The 16,271-nt window shown below is 49.0% G+C and overlaps 1 protein-coding gene and 1 non-coding gene across 2 annotated transcripts in view; both read right to left on the bottom strand.

The window, feature by feature from the left end:
* The window catches only part of LOC129715683 (integrin alpha-X-like), a 118,714-nt gene that overhangs the window by 13,335 nt on the left and 89,108 nt on the right, over window positions 1-16,271 (bottom strand). The window contains 4 exon segments of the mRNA XM_055665542.1: window positions 8,948-9,089; window positions 9,390-9,463; window positions 12,055-12,180; window positions 12,879-13,018. Of these exon segments, the coding sequence (XP_055521517.1) occupies window positions 8,948-9,089; window positions 9,390-9,463; window positions 12,055-12,180; window positions 12,879-13,018 (482 nt within the window).
* Window positions 3,193-3,299, bottom strand: LOC129715684 (U6 spliceosomal RNA). The gene has a single exon (XR_008726539.1). It is a non-coding gene; the product is annotated as a U6 spliceosomal RNA (small nuclear RNA).

Here is a 16,271-nt window from a genome sequence, read left to right as displayed (position 1 = left end):
ACCCCCCCCTCCTCTCACCCCCCCCTTCCCTCTCACCCCCCTCCCCTCTCATCCCCCCTCCTCTCACCCCTCCTCCCCTCTCACCCCCCCCTCCCCCCCTCTCACCCCCCCTCCACTCTCACCCCCTTCCCTCTCACCCCCCCTCCTCTCACCCCCCTTCCCTCTCACCCCTCCTCCCCTCTCACCCCTCCTCCCCTCTCACCCCCCTGGACTACCCATCCTTCTTCCCACCCCCCCTGTCTCCCTCTCTCCTCTCCCTCTCATCCATCATTCCCACTCTTTCCCAGCAGGTGAACATGGAACACTTGTCAACAGGTGGTCAGCGCGGACTCGGTGGGCCAAAGGGCCGGTTTCGATTGACTGATTGAAAAATGCACCATGGAAACAGGCCCTTCGGCCCATCGAGTCCACGCCGACCACTGATCATCCGTTCCTATCCACACCCTACACACCAGGGGCTATTTTACAGAAGGCAATTAACCTACAAACCGGCACGTCTTTGGGACATGTGACACACACACACACACACACGCTGAGGTCAGGATGAAACCGGGTCCCTGGCGCTGCCAGGCAGCGGCACTGCCAACTGCCTTTAAACAAAATGTGTTAAAGTTCCCCCTCGTCAACCAATGCAGAAGTTGCACGATTAACACTAACTTGGTGTCATGGATTGGGAACTGCTTTACTCATAGAAGGCAGTGGGTTGTGGTGGAAGGACAATGCTCTTCAATGTTGGGCTGGAACCAATGGAGGGATAGAGGTAGAGAGATAGAGGGAGAGAAAGAGGTCCCCCCTCAATCTTTTAAACTCCAGTGAGTACAGGCCCAGTGCCAACAAACACTCATCATAGGTTAACCTACTAATTCCTGGGATCTCCTCTGGACCCTCCCCAGAGCCAGCACATCCTTCCTCAGATATGGTGCCCAGAATTGCTCACAATTCCAAATGTGGCCTTACCAGCACCTAGAATCAAGACCCCACACACAGACACTCTACCCATTGGGAGCGAAGGAGACATGGTCAGTCTGGCTCTGTCTCAACCGCCTCAGAACATGGGTCGAACGATACAAAGCCCTCATGCAGAACAACCATAGACCACTGGGGGCGCTGCATTGAAGGCGCCTCTGCCTACAGCCTGTCTGTTTTTCACCTTTTTAAAATTTCAGTTTGTCTAAACTGTTTGTTTAGGAGTTACTTTAGCTTTTCTATGTGGGGGAGGGGTAAGGGGGAAACTGTTTTCCAGTCGCTTCCTGACAGGGATGCGACTATTTCACCGTCGCGTCCTCGCCTCCCACCTCGCGGCTTACCACTGGATCGGAGCGGCCTTTCCTACCGGAGACCAGGTACCGGACCAGAGCTTCGGCAGCAGCGGCGTGGGCGATACCTACCTGGATCACCGTTTGGAGCTCTGGAGCATGGGGCCTGCTGCTCCAACATCGCGGGGCTGGATTCACCGCGGAGCGGGCGATACTTACCCAGATTGCCGTTTGGAGCTCTGGAGCATTGGGCCTGCAGCATCGACATCATCGAGCTGTAGTTCGCAGAGCTCCCAATGCGTGTGGTGCTGACCGACATCTCATAGTCCCTGGGGCCCTTTGCCCAGGGCCACCAGTGTTGAATCTCCGCTCGGCGTGGCCTGGGGATGTCGGGAGCTGCGTACTCTGGTGGGAAGCGTCCGTTTTGGAAGTCCAAGCCGCTGAGGTTGGCCTGCAGTCCCGATGTCGGAGTTCCAACAACTCGGCGAGCGGGCCTGAGTGGGGGCTGCCAGTAGTGGCGAAGCGGAGGGCTCTGGAGGCCCCGACCGTGGGTGAACTTTGAGGAAGAGACTGACTTTGGTGCCTTCCCTCACAGTGGGAAACTTTTGATTCTGCTGTGTGGGGATGTTTTATGTTTAAATCTATCGTGTGTTGTGCTCTTTATTTTAGTGTATGGTGATCATATTTCACTGTGAAAAATAAATATATCTTGTATCTTGACCAACCGAACGTGACTGCGGGGAGGCAACCCAAACTATGGAGCATTGATTTACCTGCCCCCTCTTCCCACAGACCTGCAAACCTGAAGATCTCAAGGTCTTCAACCCACGTGCCAGAGACTGCGTCATGAAGTGACGGAAAGGTGCAGCAACATGACAAGAAGACCAGCTCCTTATAGAGCCTCAACATTACAACCCTGTCTTTGTATACAAGCCCTCTCAAAATAAATGCTAGCATTCAGTTTCTTTACTACTGATTCGACTTGCAGATTCACTCATAGGGAATCCTGAACCAGCACTCTCAAGTCCTTTTGCACCTCCGATTTCTGGATTCTCTCCCCCATTTAGAAAATAGTCTATGCCTTTGTTGCTACTACCACAATGCATGACTCCACACTTTGCTACACTATATTCCATCTGCCACTTTTCTGCCCAGTCCAACTCCTACTGCAGAATCCCTGCTTTCTCTACACTACCTGCTCTTCCACATATTTTCGGATCATCCGCAAACTTGGTCACAAAGCCTTCAATCCCCTCGTCCAAATCACTAATATACAACGTGAAGAGTAGCGGCCCCAGCACAGAGCCCTGCGGAACTCCACTAGTCACTGGCAGCCAAGCAGAGAAAGCCCCCTTTATTGACACTCATCAACCATATAACAATCACAGCACGGAAACAGGCCATCTTGGCCCTTCTAGTCCATGCCGGACACTTATTCTCACCTAGTCCCGTCTACCTGCACTCAGACCATAACCCTCCATTCCTTTCTCATCCATATACCTATCCAATTTATTTTTAAATTATAAAATCGAACCTGCCTCCACCACTTCCACTGGAAGCTCATTCCACACAGCTACTACTCACTGAATAAAGAAGTTTCCCTTCATGTTACCCCTAAACTTTTGTCCCTTAATTCTCAAATTATGTCCTCTTGTTTCAATCTTCCCTTCTCTCAATGGAAAAAACATATCCACGTCAACTCTGTCTATTCCTCCCATCATTTTAAACACCTCTATAAAGTCTCCCCCTTAACCTTCTGCGCTCCAAAGAATAAAGACCTAACTTGTTCAACCTTTCTCTGCAACTTAGTTGCTGAAACCCAGGCAACATTCTAGTAAATCTCCTCTGTACTCTCTCTATTTTGTTGACATTTTTCCTATAATTTGGCGACCAAAACTGTACACCATACTCCAGAATTGACCTCACCAATGTCTTGTACAATATTTTTTTTTCCATGAATTTGCATGTCATCCTTGCGCAGGGGCCATGCTAATCTTCTCTGTATCGTTCCAATTTTAGTATATGTGCTGCCGAAGCGAGCATGCCTTGTACAATTTTAACATTACATCCCAACTTCTATACTCAATGCTCTGATTTATAAAGGCCAGCACACCAAAAGCTTTATTTACCACCCTATCTACATGAGATTCCACCTTCAGGGAACTATGCACAGTTATTCCTAGATCTCTCTGTTCAACTGCATTCCTCAATTCGCTACCATTTACCATGTACGTCCTATTTTGATTTTCCTACCAAGATGTAGCACCTCACAGTTATCAGCATTAAACTCCATCTGCCATCTTTCAGCCCACTCTTCCAACTGGCATAAATCTCTCTGTAGACTTTTAAAGTCTACTTCATTATCCACAACACCAGCTATATTAGAACCATCTGCATACTTACTAATCCAATTTCCACACCATCATCCAGATCATTTATGTATATGACAAACAACAGTGGACCCAACACAGATCCCTGAGTCACCCCACTAGTCACTGGCCTCCAACCTGACAAACAGTTATCCACCATTACTCTCTGGTATCTCCCATTCAGCCACTGTTGAATCCATCTTGCTACTCCACTATTAATATACAACAATTGAACCTTCTTAACCAACCTTCCATGTGGAACCTTGTCAAAGGCCTTACTGAAGTCCATTTAGACAACATGCACCGCTTTACCCTCATCAATTTCCATAGTAACCTCTTCAAAAAATTCAAGAAGATTAGTCAAACATGACCTTCCAGGCACAAATCCATGTTGACTGTTCTTAATCAGACCCTGTTTATCCAGATGCTTAAATATATTATCTCTAATATCCTTTCCATTAATTTGCCCACCACTAACAGATCTATAATTGCTAGGTTTACTCTTAGAACCCTTTTTAAACAATGGAACAACATGCGCAGTACACCAATCCTCCGGTACCATTCCCGTTTCTAATGACATTTGAAATATTTCTGTCATTGCCCCTGCTATTTCTACACTAACTTCCCTCAATGTCCTAGGGAATATCCTGTCAGGACCTGGAGACTTATCCACTTTTATATTTTTCAAAAGTGTCAGTACTTCCTCTTCTTTGAATCTCATAATTTTCATTGCTACTCTACTTGTTTCCCCTCCCTCACATAATTCAATATCCTTCTCTTTGATGAATACCGAAGAAAATAAATTGTTCAATATCTCCCCCATCTCTTTTGGCTCTGCAGATAGCTGTCCACTCTGATTCTCTAATGGACCAATTTTATCCCTCGTTATCGTTTTGCTATTAATATAGCTGTAGAAACCCTTTGGATTTACTTTCAACTTTCTTGCCAAAGCAACCTATCTTCTTTTAGCTTTTCTAATTTCTTTCTTAAGATTCTTTTTACATTCTTTATATTCCTCAAGCACCTCATTTACTCCATGCTGCCTAAAATTATTGTAGATCTCTCTCTTTTTCCGAACCAAGTGTCCAATTTCCCTCTTTCCAATTATTACTATTTCCTTTCAACTGAACAGGGACAGATTGTCTTCTGCCATCCAGCCAACCTGCTATCCATGCTAGTATCTGCCCTTTAATACCATGGGCTGTCATCCAACTTAGCAGCCTAACATGTGGCTTTCTGAAGTAAACTACATCTACTGACTCATTTGTCTGTCCTACTTCTTCAAAGAATTCCAGTAAATTTGTCAAGCAAGACCGCCCCTTCACAAAGCCATGCTGACTTCGGCCTATTTTATCGTGAACTTCCAAGTACTCCGTAACCTCATCCTTTATAATGGACTCCAAAATCTTACCGACCACCAAAGTCAGACTAACCGGCCTATAGTTCCCACTATTCTGCTTTGCTCCCTTCTTGTGCAGCGGGGTAATATTGACAATTTCCCCATCATTGCACTACTGACTCGTGCCTTATGTAATATCAATGCCTCCACAATCTCTAAAGCCACATTTGGGGTGCAGTCTCTCCAGTCCCGGTGACTTATCCACCTTTAGCCCTTTCAGTTTCCCAAGCACCTTCTCCCTACTAATAGTCACTAACTTCCACTCCCTGACACTCTTGATTTTCAGGCGTGTTGCTGGTGTCTTCCACTGTGAAAACTGATGCTAAAAAGTGATTCAGCTCGTCTGCCATTTCTTTATTCCCCATTATCACTTCTCCTGCATCATTCTCCAGCAGTCTAATGTCCACTCTTGCCTCTTTCTTACTCTATATAACTGAAGAAACTCTTGCTATCCTCTTTTATATTATTGGTTGGTTTACCTTCGTACTTCATCTTTTCTCCCCGTATTGCCTTTTTAAGTTACTCCTGTCGTTCTTTAAAAGCTTCCCAATCCTCTGGCTTTCCACTAATCTTTGCCATGTTATACGCCTTCTCTTTTAGTTTTATATTGTTCTTGACTTCCCTTGTCATCCACAGTCGACTCTTTCTCCCCCTAGAAACTTTCTACTCCTTTGGAATGACAAGATCCTGCATCTTCTGGATTCCCAGAAATTCCTGCCATTGCAGTTCCACCATCATTCCAGCTAGTGTCCCTTACCAGTCAACTTTGGCTAGCTCCTCCCTCATGCCTACGTTGTCCCTTTTTCCCAGCTGCAATACTGACATGAGGAGGGATTTCTTTAGCTAGAGGGTGGTGAATCTGTGGAATTCATTGCCATACACAGCTGTGGACCAAGTCATTGGGTATGTTTAAAGCAGAGATTGATAGGTTCTTAAAAGGTTATGGGGAGTAGGCAAGAGAATTGGGTTGAGAGGGAAAGAAATATCAACCTTGATGGGCCGAATGGCCTCATTATTTTGAACATTTCCCATAGCATTGTTTAACGCAGACCATCACCCAAACCAACCTCCTTTCCATCGACTCCATCTACACCACGCTGCTTGGCAATGCCAGCAGCATAATCAAAGACCAGCCTCACCCCAGTCACTCCCTCTTCTCTCCTTTACCATCAGGCAAGTGGTACAGAAGTGTGAAAACGCAAGTGTGATTCAGAAACAATTTCTTCCCACCGTCCCTGTAACACGGTGGCGTAGCGGTACTTTGCTGCTTACAGTGTCAAAGACCTCGCTTTGATCCCGACTACAGTTGCTGTCTGCACAGTTTGTACGTTCTCCCCATGACCTGCATGGATTTTCTCCAGGTCGTTCCTGTTTCCTCCCACATTCCAAAGACGTCCAGTTTTGTAGGTTAATTGGCTTGGTATAAATGTAAATTATACCAAGTATGTGTTGGATCGTGTTTGTGTGTGGGGATCGCTGGTCGACATGGACTCGGTGGGGCAACGGGCCTGTTTGTGTGCTGTATCTCTAAAGTAAGTTTTTATCAAGCCACGAAACCATCCAATCACCAACTACAGAGCGGCTCCTGACCTACCATCAACAACAGTGGAACTATCTTTAATCCAAATTTACTGAATTTTACATTGCACTAAAAGTTGTTCCCTTTATCTTGTACCTGTACATTGTGGACGGTTTGATTGGAATCATGTACAGTCTTTCCGCTGACAGTAAAGGGCCTGTCCCACTTGCATGCGATTGCGTGCGTTTGGCGCGACAGGTCGCGCGAAGTTCGTGCGTGACGTCATTTACGTCATGCTTACAAATCAGCTGGGCAGGAGACGGACCGACTGAATTTGGGCGTCACACGGCGTCGGGCGGTGACGTCATCACATAACGCCACACGCTAGGCATACAACGTCAGGACGCTGCGTGCTATGTCAAGACGCGGCGTACGACCACAATGTGCCTGCGTGCGTACGTGGGCCATTGGCATGCAAAGATTTCGGTCACTACAGGAATTTCGGAGCCCCACGCGATGTCGGGACCAGCCCCGCACAACTCCATACCCCTCTGCGTGGCCATATGGCGCCCGTATGCCTCAAGCGACCACGAGGTCACGTAATTTACGAGCCAAGGTCGCGTAAGTGGGACAGGCCCTTACAGCTTTTCACTGTACCTCGGTACAGGTGACAATGAACTCAACTGAACTTGTTGTGATTGTCTTTAAAGCAACAATGTAAACTTGCAATGCTGTCAGTGGGCAGTGGTCCTAGACTGGGGTACTTTGGACAACGGAGCATTTCACTCCTTCCTCCCTCATCAACTCAAACTGAACACCGGCTGGATATTTGTTAGATCCTCCCTTTAGGTGACATCCTATCGGGGAGAGCCATGCGGCCAGGAGCAAGGACTGGTGGGCCGCGGCCTGTAGGGGACATCCAGTAACCCTGGCCCTACTCACCCCCCGAGAGGAGAGAGGAGGGAGAGTAGAGGGAGGGAGAGTAGAGGGAGGTTGGTGGAAGGATGGAGGGTGGATGGAAGTTGGAGGAGGGTGGAGGGAGGAGGGGGAAGCCGGCGATGGCAGACACGAGGAGCAAGGGCCAGTGAGAGAGTGAACCGGGGTGTTAACTTCTGCACCCTCAAGGTTGGTGAGGTGAGGAGAGGAGGGGAGAGGAGAGGGGAGGAGGGGCAGAGGAGGGGGGGGGAGGAGGAGGGGGAGAGGAGGATGGGGAGGAGGAGGGGGGGAGCGGAGGAGGGTGGAGAGGGGAGGAGGGAGGGGGGAGGGGAGGGGAGAGGAGGGGAGGAGAGTATTGCGTACAGTTTTAGTCTCCTAATCTGAGGAAAGACATTCTTGCCATAGAGGGAGTACAGAGAAGGTTCACCAGACTGATTCCTGGGATGGCAGGACTTTCATATGAAGAAAGACTGGATAGACTTGGCTTGTACACGCTAGAATTTAGAAGATTGAGGGGGGATCTTATTGAAACTTACAAAATTCTTAAGGGGTTGGACAGGATAGATGCAGGAAGATTATTCCCGATGTTGGGGAAGTCCAGAACTAGGGGGTCACAGTTTAAGGATAAGAGGGAGGTCTTTTTGGACCGAGATGAGAAAATCATTTTTTACACAGAGAGTGGTGAATCTGTGGAATTCTCTGCCACAGAAGGTAGTTGAGGCCAGTTCATTGGCTATATTTAAGAGGGTTAGATGTGACCCTTATGGCTAAAGGGATCAGGGGTTATGGAGAGAAGGCAGGGATGGGATACTGAGTTGGATGATCAGCCATGATCATATTGAATGACGGTGCAGGCTCGAAGGGCCGAATGGCCTACTCCTGCACCTATTTTCCATGTTTCTACTAGAGAGGAGAGGGGAGGGTAGCGGAGAGGAGGAGAGGGGAGGAGGGGAGAGGTGAGGAGCGGAGAGGAGAGAAGGGGAGGAGGGGAGAGGTGAGGAGGGGAGATAAGGAGAGGGGAGAAGAGGGGTGGGGTGGGGGAGGGGAGGAGGAGGGGGGGAGAGGAGGGTAGGGGGAGGAGGGGAGGGGGAGGAGGAGGGGAGGAGAGGAGGAGGTGGAGGGAAGAGGAGGGGGGGAGGAGAGGGGAGGGGGGAGGAGGAGGGGAGATGAGGGGAGGAGGAGGGGGAGGAGAGGTGGGGAGAGGTGGGGAGAGGAGAGGGAGGGGAGGGGAATGATGGGTCGTTGGACAATCCGGACGGAGACAGCAACTGGAGGCCGTGTAGCAGCCTGGGGCTCGCCTGCATCAAGAGCCGCTCCAGGAAACCGAGCGCACAGAACGGACTCGACTTGACTTTGGAAAATGCACCAAAACCTGTCGGCCCAAACTTCAGGGCTATTCCCATGCACTTTATGGTAATCGGGGATTGTGCCTAGACTGTGCCGGTGATAATAAAGAGCCCAGTCTCACCTGTACAATTTCGGTCTTACGGAAGGAAAGGCCCCTCGGGATGAGGAATGTGACCACGGTGAAGTAGGAATTCTCTCCACAATTCTCCAAGGAGACGTCCAGACCAAGGGTAGTGTGGCTCCCCACGACCAAGAATTGGGTGCTGCAGGGATAGAGGGTGTCAGAGACAGGGAGAGGGGTGTAGGGACCAGAGGTGAAATGGCATCGTAGAGATGAGGTGTGGGGTCTAGGAGCCGGCGATGGGCTGGGGATGGGGGGGGGGGGGGGGGGGGGGCAGAGGATGTGGGGGGCAAGAGGGGGAGGGGTCAGAGCTGGGGACGGAGGGGGGGATGGAAGGCCTGGAGGTGTGAGACACAGATGAGGTGGGGGGTCTAGGGGCTGGAGATGGGGGGTCCTTGGGCTGTAGGGAAGGTTGGGGGAGGGGGTGTGTTAGATTACGTACCCGCTCATGGAGAATGACACCTTCAGACGGTCGGTACAGATGTTGTCTGAGCCACACTCCTGCTCGAAGGGCAGCTGTGGGGGGTGAGGGACACATCAGCACATGTCCTCACGTCCCATCTTCCCCCGTCCCTGCCCCGATCCATCCATGAAACCTCAACCCCCTCCCCACCAGCCCGTTCTTCAACCCCATCCACCTGGTCTGTCCCTGAATCCCTGTCTCCCCCATTGGCCTTGAATACTTGTCCTCAGTCTGTCCCTCAAACCCCTCCCCCTGGTCTGGCCATCACTCTCCTCAGTCCATCTCTCAACCCCCATCTCCTGGTCAGAGTGATACAGTGTGGATCTCGCCCACGCCGGCCAACATGCCCCAGCTAGACTAGTCCCACTTGGTCCATATCCTTCCAATCCTACCCATATACCTGTCCAACTGTTTCTTAAACAATGGAATAGTCCCAGAATCAACTACCTCCTCTGGCAGCTTGTTCCATACACCCACCACCCTTTGTGTGAAAAAGCTACCCCTCAGATGCCTATTAAATCTTTCCCCTTCACCTTGAACCGATGTCATCTGGTCCTCGATTCCCCTACTGGGCAAAAGTCTACCCGATCTATTCCTCTCATGATTTTGTACACCTCTATAAGATTACCCCTCACCCTCCTATGCTCCATGGAATAGAGGCCCAGCCTACTCAACCTCTCCCTATAGCTCTCACCCTCTAGTCCTGGCAACATTCTCGTAAATCTTTACTGAACCATTTTAAGCTTGACAATATCCTATAACATGGTGCCAAGAACTGAATACAATATTCTAAATGCAGTCTCACCAATGTCCTATACAACTGCAACATGACCTCCCTACTTATTTACTCAATACTGTGACAGATGAAGGTCAAAGTGGCAAAAGCCTTTTTGACCTCCTTATCAACCTGTGATTCGACCTCCAAGGAACCAGGCACCTGTACTCCTAGATCCCTCTGCTCTACAACACTACCCATAGACCTACCATTCACTGTGTAGGTCCTGCCCTTGTTCGACATCCCAAAATGCAACACCTCACGCTTCCTTGCATTTAATTCCACCAACCATTCCACAGCCCACCTGGCCAATTGATTCTGATCCGGCTGCAATCTTTCACGACCATTTTCACTATCTGCAAAACCGCTAACTTTTGTATCATCAGCAAACCTGCAAATCTTGCCCTGTATGTTCTCATCCAAATCATTGATGTACATGACAAACAGTCACGGGCCCATCACCGAACCCTGAGGCACACCACTAGTCACAGGCCTCCAGTCTGAGAAGCAGCCTTCAACCATCACCCTCTGCATCCTTCCATGGAGCCAATTTGCTATCCATTCAACTATAGGGTGATTTCACGAAAGGTCACTAGAGCGTAGATCCGCACCCACATGATCGCAAAATTCAACTGGAGGACATGCAATACTTCCGGTACATGTTAGTGAATGGGAAAACACGCACTTTCACATCCGTTAAAAACATCGAAAACGGCCAGTTTTTGAGCTGCATTATTACTGTGCCAGTCGGGGTGACCGTGAGGCACAGATACCTAAATTTACAGTCCAAAAGAAAGATAGAAACTAAGGTAAATTCAAGAGGGAGCTGAAGGTGCAAAAATAGCGGAAGTGCTTAGTGGACAGTTGTCGTGGAGATTTAAATGGTAAATGTAGCTTCAGAAGCGTTTTCATTTTGCATGTTAAAACCCACCTGAGAACCATGGGCGATTTTGCAATTTTACTGACGGATTTTTCACTTTTAAAACTTTTCATATAACAAATGAATAAAGATAAAAAAGTCAATAATGCCTTACTTTTGATGAAATGCAGCGAGCAAACGCGATAATTCCCGATATTTTGGATCTTTAAATCTCCACGACAAATGTCCGCTGATAACTTCCGCTGGTTTAGCACCTTCAGCTCCCTCTTGAATTTACCTTAGTTTCTATCTTTCAGTATATGGACTGTAAATTTAGGTAGCTGTGCCTCACGGTCACCCCGACTGGCACAGCTCAAAAACTGGCCGTTTTCGATGTTTTTAACTGGTGTGAAAGTGTATGTTTTCCCATTCACTAACATGTACCGGATGTATCGCATGTCCTCCAGTTGAATTTTGCGGTCACGTGGGTGCGGATCTACGCTCCAGTGACCTTTCGTGAAATCACCCTATTGTCTGTCACTGATCCGTGTCCCTTCCCCACTGGTCCGTCCTCAACCCCCTCTCCACTGGTCCGACCTCAACCCCGTCCCCACTGGTCCGTCCTCAACCCCCTCCCCACTGGTCCATCCCTGAACCCCGTCCCTCCCTATTGGTCCATCCCTGAACCCCGTCCCTCCCTATTGGTACGTCCTCAACCCCCTCCCCACTGGTCCGTCCTCAACCCCATCCCCACTGGTCCGTCCATGAACTCCGTCCCTCCCTATTGGTCCGTCCTCAACCCCCTCCCCACTGGTCCGTCCTCAACCCCCTCCCCACTGGTCCGTCCCTGAACCCCGTCCCCTCCTCACTGGTCCGCCCCGAACCCTCTCCCCACTGGTACTTCCCTCCGCTCCCTTCCCCTGGTCGGATCATGTATCTCCTCATCACTGGTCCATCCCTGTAAGTCATCCCTCCCTGATCCATCCCGATCCTGCCCCTCCAGTACACACCCCGCTGCTCCAGATTCCTGTGCTGCCCTGTTTGAGGATGGGAGCCGGGTACATGCCCGATCTCTGGCCCTTGGCTACGTAGGTCATGTCCAACTGGATGTTGTTGTAGGTGTCCTGGATACAGTTCTGTGGATGGGATAAAAGGGAGGGGAGGGGGGAGCAAGGGAAGGGAAAAAGATAGAGAGAGAGGGGGTAGAAAGAGAGGGAGGGGGAAGAGAGAAAGTAGAAGAGGATTGGGGAGAGTGGCAGTGAAAGAGCGGAATAGTGAGATGGGGAGATAGAGGGGCAAAGAGAGGGAATAGAGGGGTTAAAAAGAAGAGAGATGGGGCACGAGAGAATGTGAGAGTGATGGGAGAGACAGAGGAGAAGTAAGGAATGGTCAAGGGTCGTGGAATATGTGCCAATTATCTATCAATGGTCCAACCATATCCCCCATCTTATCCCACACTCCCCTGTAACCCACCCCCCCCCCCCCCCCCTCCCCCCACCATTCACTCCTTGTCCATTTCTACAGAAAACTGAACAGTGCTCGCGGTGTTATCTAACCGTATGGGAACCCCGATGGTCTCCCGGTGTGGTCCACCCGGGCAGGAACCCTGAAATTTCTCCCGGTAGGGAATATGTGCCAATTATCCATCAATTGCCCAACCATCTCCCCCATCCTATCCTGCATTCCCACGCTCCACTGTAACCCTTCCCCCACCATTTACTCCCTGTCCATTTATGCAGAAAACTGAACAGTGCTCCCGGTGTGGTCTAACCGTATGGGAACCCTGAATGGTCTCGCGCCGTGGTCGATCTCTTTATCGATCGGTAGGTCTTACCTCAAGTTGGATCGTGAAGTTCAGGCATTCGTCGTTTTGCATTGTAAAGTTCACAGGAGGGGCTTCAGTGACCTCTGCCCTCTGAACTTTCCGCCCGGGGTCGAGGACCATTTTCATGAACATGTTAAATTTAGGTGACGCTGGAAGGAAAAGGGGCAAAAGTGAGGGTGGGGGAGGGTGTAATTCAGCGGCATGATCTCCTGCATTACAAGCCGGGGTCTAATCCAGGGGCCCTGAAGTTTATATTTTGAATAACATTGGATTATGGGCCAGAATATAATCCATGGTGTTGGGGTGGGTTTTTATACAATACCAGATCCCTGGTGTTGGGATTTAATCCAGGAATTCGTGGGGTTTATATATAGTATACCAGATCCACGGGAGTAAGTTACAGGCTGGGATCTGATCCAGGGGTACATGGAAAAATAGGTGCAGGTGTAAGCCATTTGGCCCTTCCAGCCAGCACTGCCATTCATCTATTGAGATATCTATATTACTAAAACTCTGAGCTTGACCGCGTTTGGCCCACTATGCTGCGATTTCCGACAGAACGCCACCACCTACGGCCGTCATTTTTGGCCACCTCGCTCAGAGCCCCCCTCCGCCTTATGGGTGTGGAGGATTTTTCCCATCGATGAAAAATCAGAGAGATATGAATTATTTTTTTAATTCACCATTCTCTCTGCTGGAGGGAAGGGGAGGGACTATAAAACCAGGAAGTGGTGTGCCTCATTTAGTCTCTGCAAGATGGATGAAGCCGAGGGTCACGTCTCTCTGAGCTCTGAATAACAATGAACAAATGTCTACACAACTGTGAGTCCCCTTAATTTGTTTTGAAAATGAAAATATGGTTTGTTTGAAGTAAAAAGGCACTGCCTGCAAATTGTTGTTTGGGTGCTTTGGCTTGAAGTGGAAAGGCACTACTTACTTCAAATGGTGGCTTGGGTGCTTCGGCTTGAAGTTGAAAGGCACTACTTACTGCAAATGGTGGCTTGGGTGCTTTGGCTTGAAGTTGAAAGGCACTACTTACTGCAAATGGTGGCTTGGGTGCGGTGGCTTGGGTGCTTTGGCTTGAAGTTGAAAGGCACTACTTACTGCAAATGGTGGCATGATGTTGAAAGGCACTACTTACTGCAATTGGTGGCATGATGTTGAAAGGCACTACTTACTGCAAATGGTGGCTTGGGTGCTTTGGCTTCAAGTTGAAAGGCACTACTTACTGCAAATGGTGGTGTGGGTGCATTGGCTTGAAGTTGAAAGGCACTACTTACTGCAATTGGTGGCATCATGTTGAAAGGCACTACTTACTGCAAATGGTGGCTTGGGTGCTTTGGCTTGGAGTTGAAAGGCACTCCTTACCGCAAATGGTGGCTTGGGTGCTTTGTCTTTCAGTTGAAAGGCACTCCTTACCGCAAATGGGGGCTTTGGAGCTTTGGTTTGAAGTTGAAAGGCACTACTTACTGCAAATGGTGGCATGAAGTTGAAAAGCACTACTTACTGCAAATGCTGGTAGGTGCTTTGCCTTGAAGTTGAAAGGCACTACATTGCAAATGGTGGCTTGGGAGCTTTGGTTTGAAGTTGAAAGGCACTACTAACTGCAAATGGCGGTTTGGGTGGTTTGGCTTGAAGTTGAAAGGCACTACTTACTGCAAATGGTGGCTTGGGTGATTTGGCTTGAAGTTGAAAGTCACTACTTACTGCAAATGGTGGCTTGGGTGCTTTGGCAGGAAGTTGAAAGGCTCTACTTACTGCAAATGATGGCATGAAGTTTAAAGGCACTACTTACTGCAAATGGTGGCTTGGGTGCTTTGGGTTGAAGTTGAAAGGCACCACTTACTGCAAATGGTGGCTTTGAAAGGCACTAATTACTGCAAATGGTGGCTTGGGTACTTTGGCTTGAATTTGAAAGGCACTACTTACTGCAAATGGTGGCGTGAGTGCATTGGCTTGAAGTTGAAAGGCACTACTAACTGCAAATGGTGGCTTGGGAGCTTTGACTTGATGTTGAAAGGCACTACTTACTGCAAGTGGTGGCTTGGGAGCTTTGGCTTGACGTTGAAAGGCACTACTTACTGCAAATTGCTTGGTGACATGAAGTTGAAAGGCACTACTTACTGCAAATTGTGGCTTTGGTGCTTTGGCTTGAAGTTGACTGGCACTACTTACTGCAAATGGTGGCGGGTGCATTGGCTTGAAGTTGATAGGCACTACTTACTGCAAATGGTGGCTTGGGTGCTTTGGCTTGTAGTTGAAAGGCACTACTTACTGTAAATGTTTGCTTGGGTGCTCTCGCTTGAGGTAGAAAGGCACTACTTACTGCAAATGGTGGCGGGTGCTTTGGCTTGAAGTTGAAAGGCACTACTTACTGCAAATGATCGCTTGGGTGCTTTGGCTTGATGTTAAAAGGCACTACTGCAAATGCACTTCCCATTTGCACTGTATATTGATTTTAGATAAAACGCTACCACTTGCATCTGTGATTTTTGGCCATCTTACTCAGTCCCCCTCCGCAGAGAATTCCTCCCATCAATGAAAACTAAAAGTGTTATTAGTGTTTAATAAATGTCTCTCTCCTGTCAATCACGCCATGAAAGCCACACCTTTTCCGGTGGGAGAGGGAGGAGTTATAAAACCCAGAAGTGTGGGTGTGGCTCAGTCTCTGCATGATGGGGGAGGGAGAGGTCACAACTCTGTCTGAGCTGTGAATCAACTGAACACACTGAATGTCTACTGAACTGTGTGTTCAGTGTTTTGTGTGGTTTTATGGTGGTTTCACCCTGCATGAGATGGTATGAAGCTGCACTTGAATCTGGTGGCCTTGCACCCTGCTTGAAGTGGAATGAAACCGCACTTGAATTTGGCGGCCTTGCATCCTGCTTGAAATAGTATGAAACTGCACTGAATTTAGTGGCCTTGCACCCTGCTGAAAGTGTTATGAAACTGCACTTGAATTTGGTGGCCTTGGATCCACCTTGAAGTGGTATGAAACTGCACTTGAATTCGATGGCCTTGCACCCTGCTTGAAGTGGTAAGAAACTGCACTTGAATTTGGTGGCCTTGCACCCTGCTTGAAAAGGAATTTCAAGGAATAGTCATGAGTCAACTGCCAGCCCACCAGCCGTGAGTGAGCTGCCAGCAGATCAAGCTTGAGGGACTGAGCTACCACCCCAAGAACCCATACCAGCACTCCAGAAAGCCCAATGTTGGAATTGGTGGAGAGTTGGAATATTGCGTCGGGGGACCAGCCTTCCCATGTGAACATGGGACACAACGGGTCCCACTTAGTTTAGTATTATCTAAAATCAGTACCCTTTTCCTGCTTTTTCCCCATATCCCTTGATTTCTTTTGCCCAAAGAGCTAGATCGAACATCCAATGAATTGGCCTCCACTGC

Source organism: Leucoraja erinacea, unplaced genomic scaffold, assembly GCF_028641065.1.
Source record: "Leucoraja erinacea ecotype New England unplaced genomic scaffold, Leri_hhj_1 Leri_131S, whole genome shotgun sequence".
Lineage (NCBI taxonomy): Eukaryota > Metazoa > Chordata > Chondrichthyes > Rajiformes > Rajidae > Leucoraja > Leucoraja erinaceus.
This window is presented reverse-complemented; position numbering and strand designations above follow the sequence as displayed.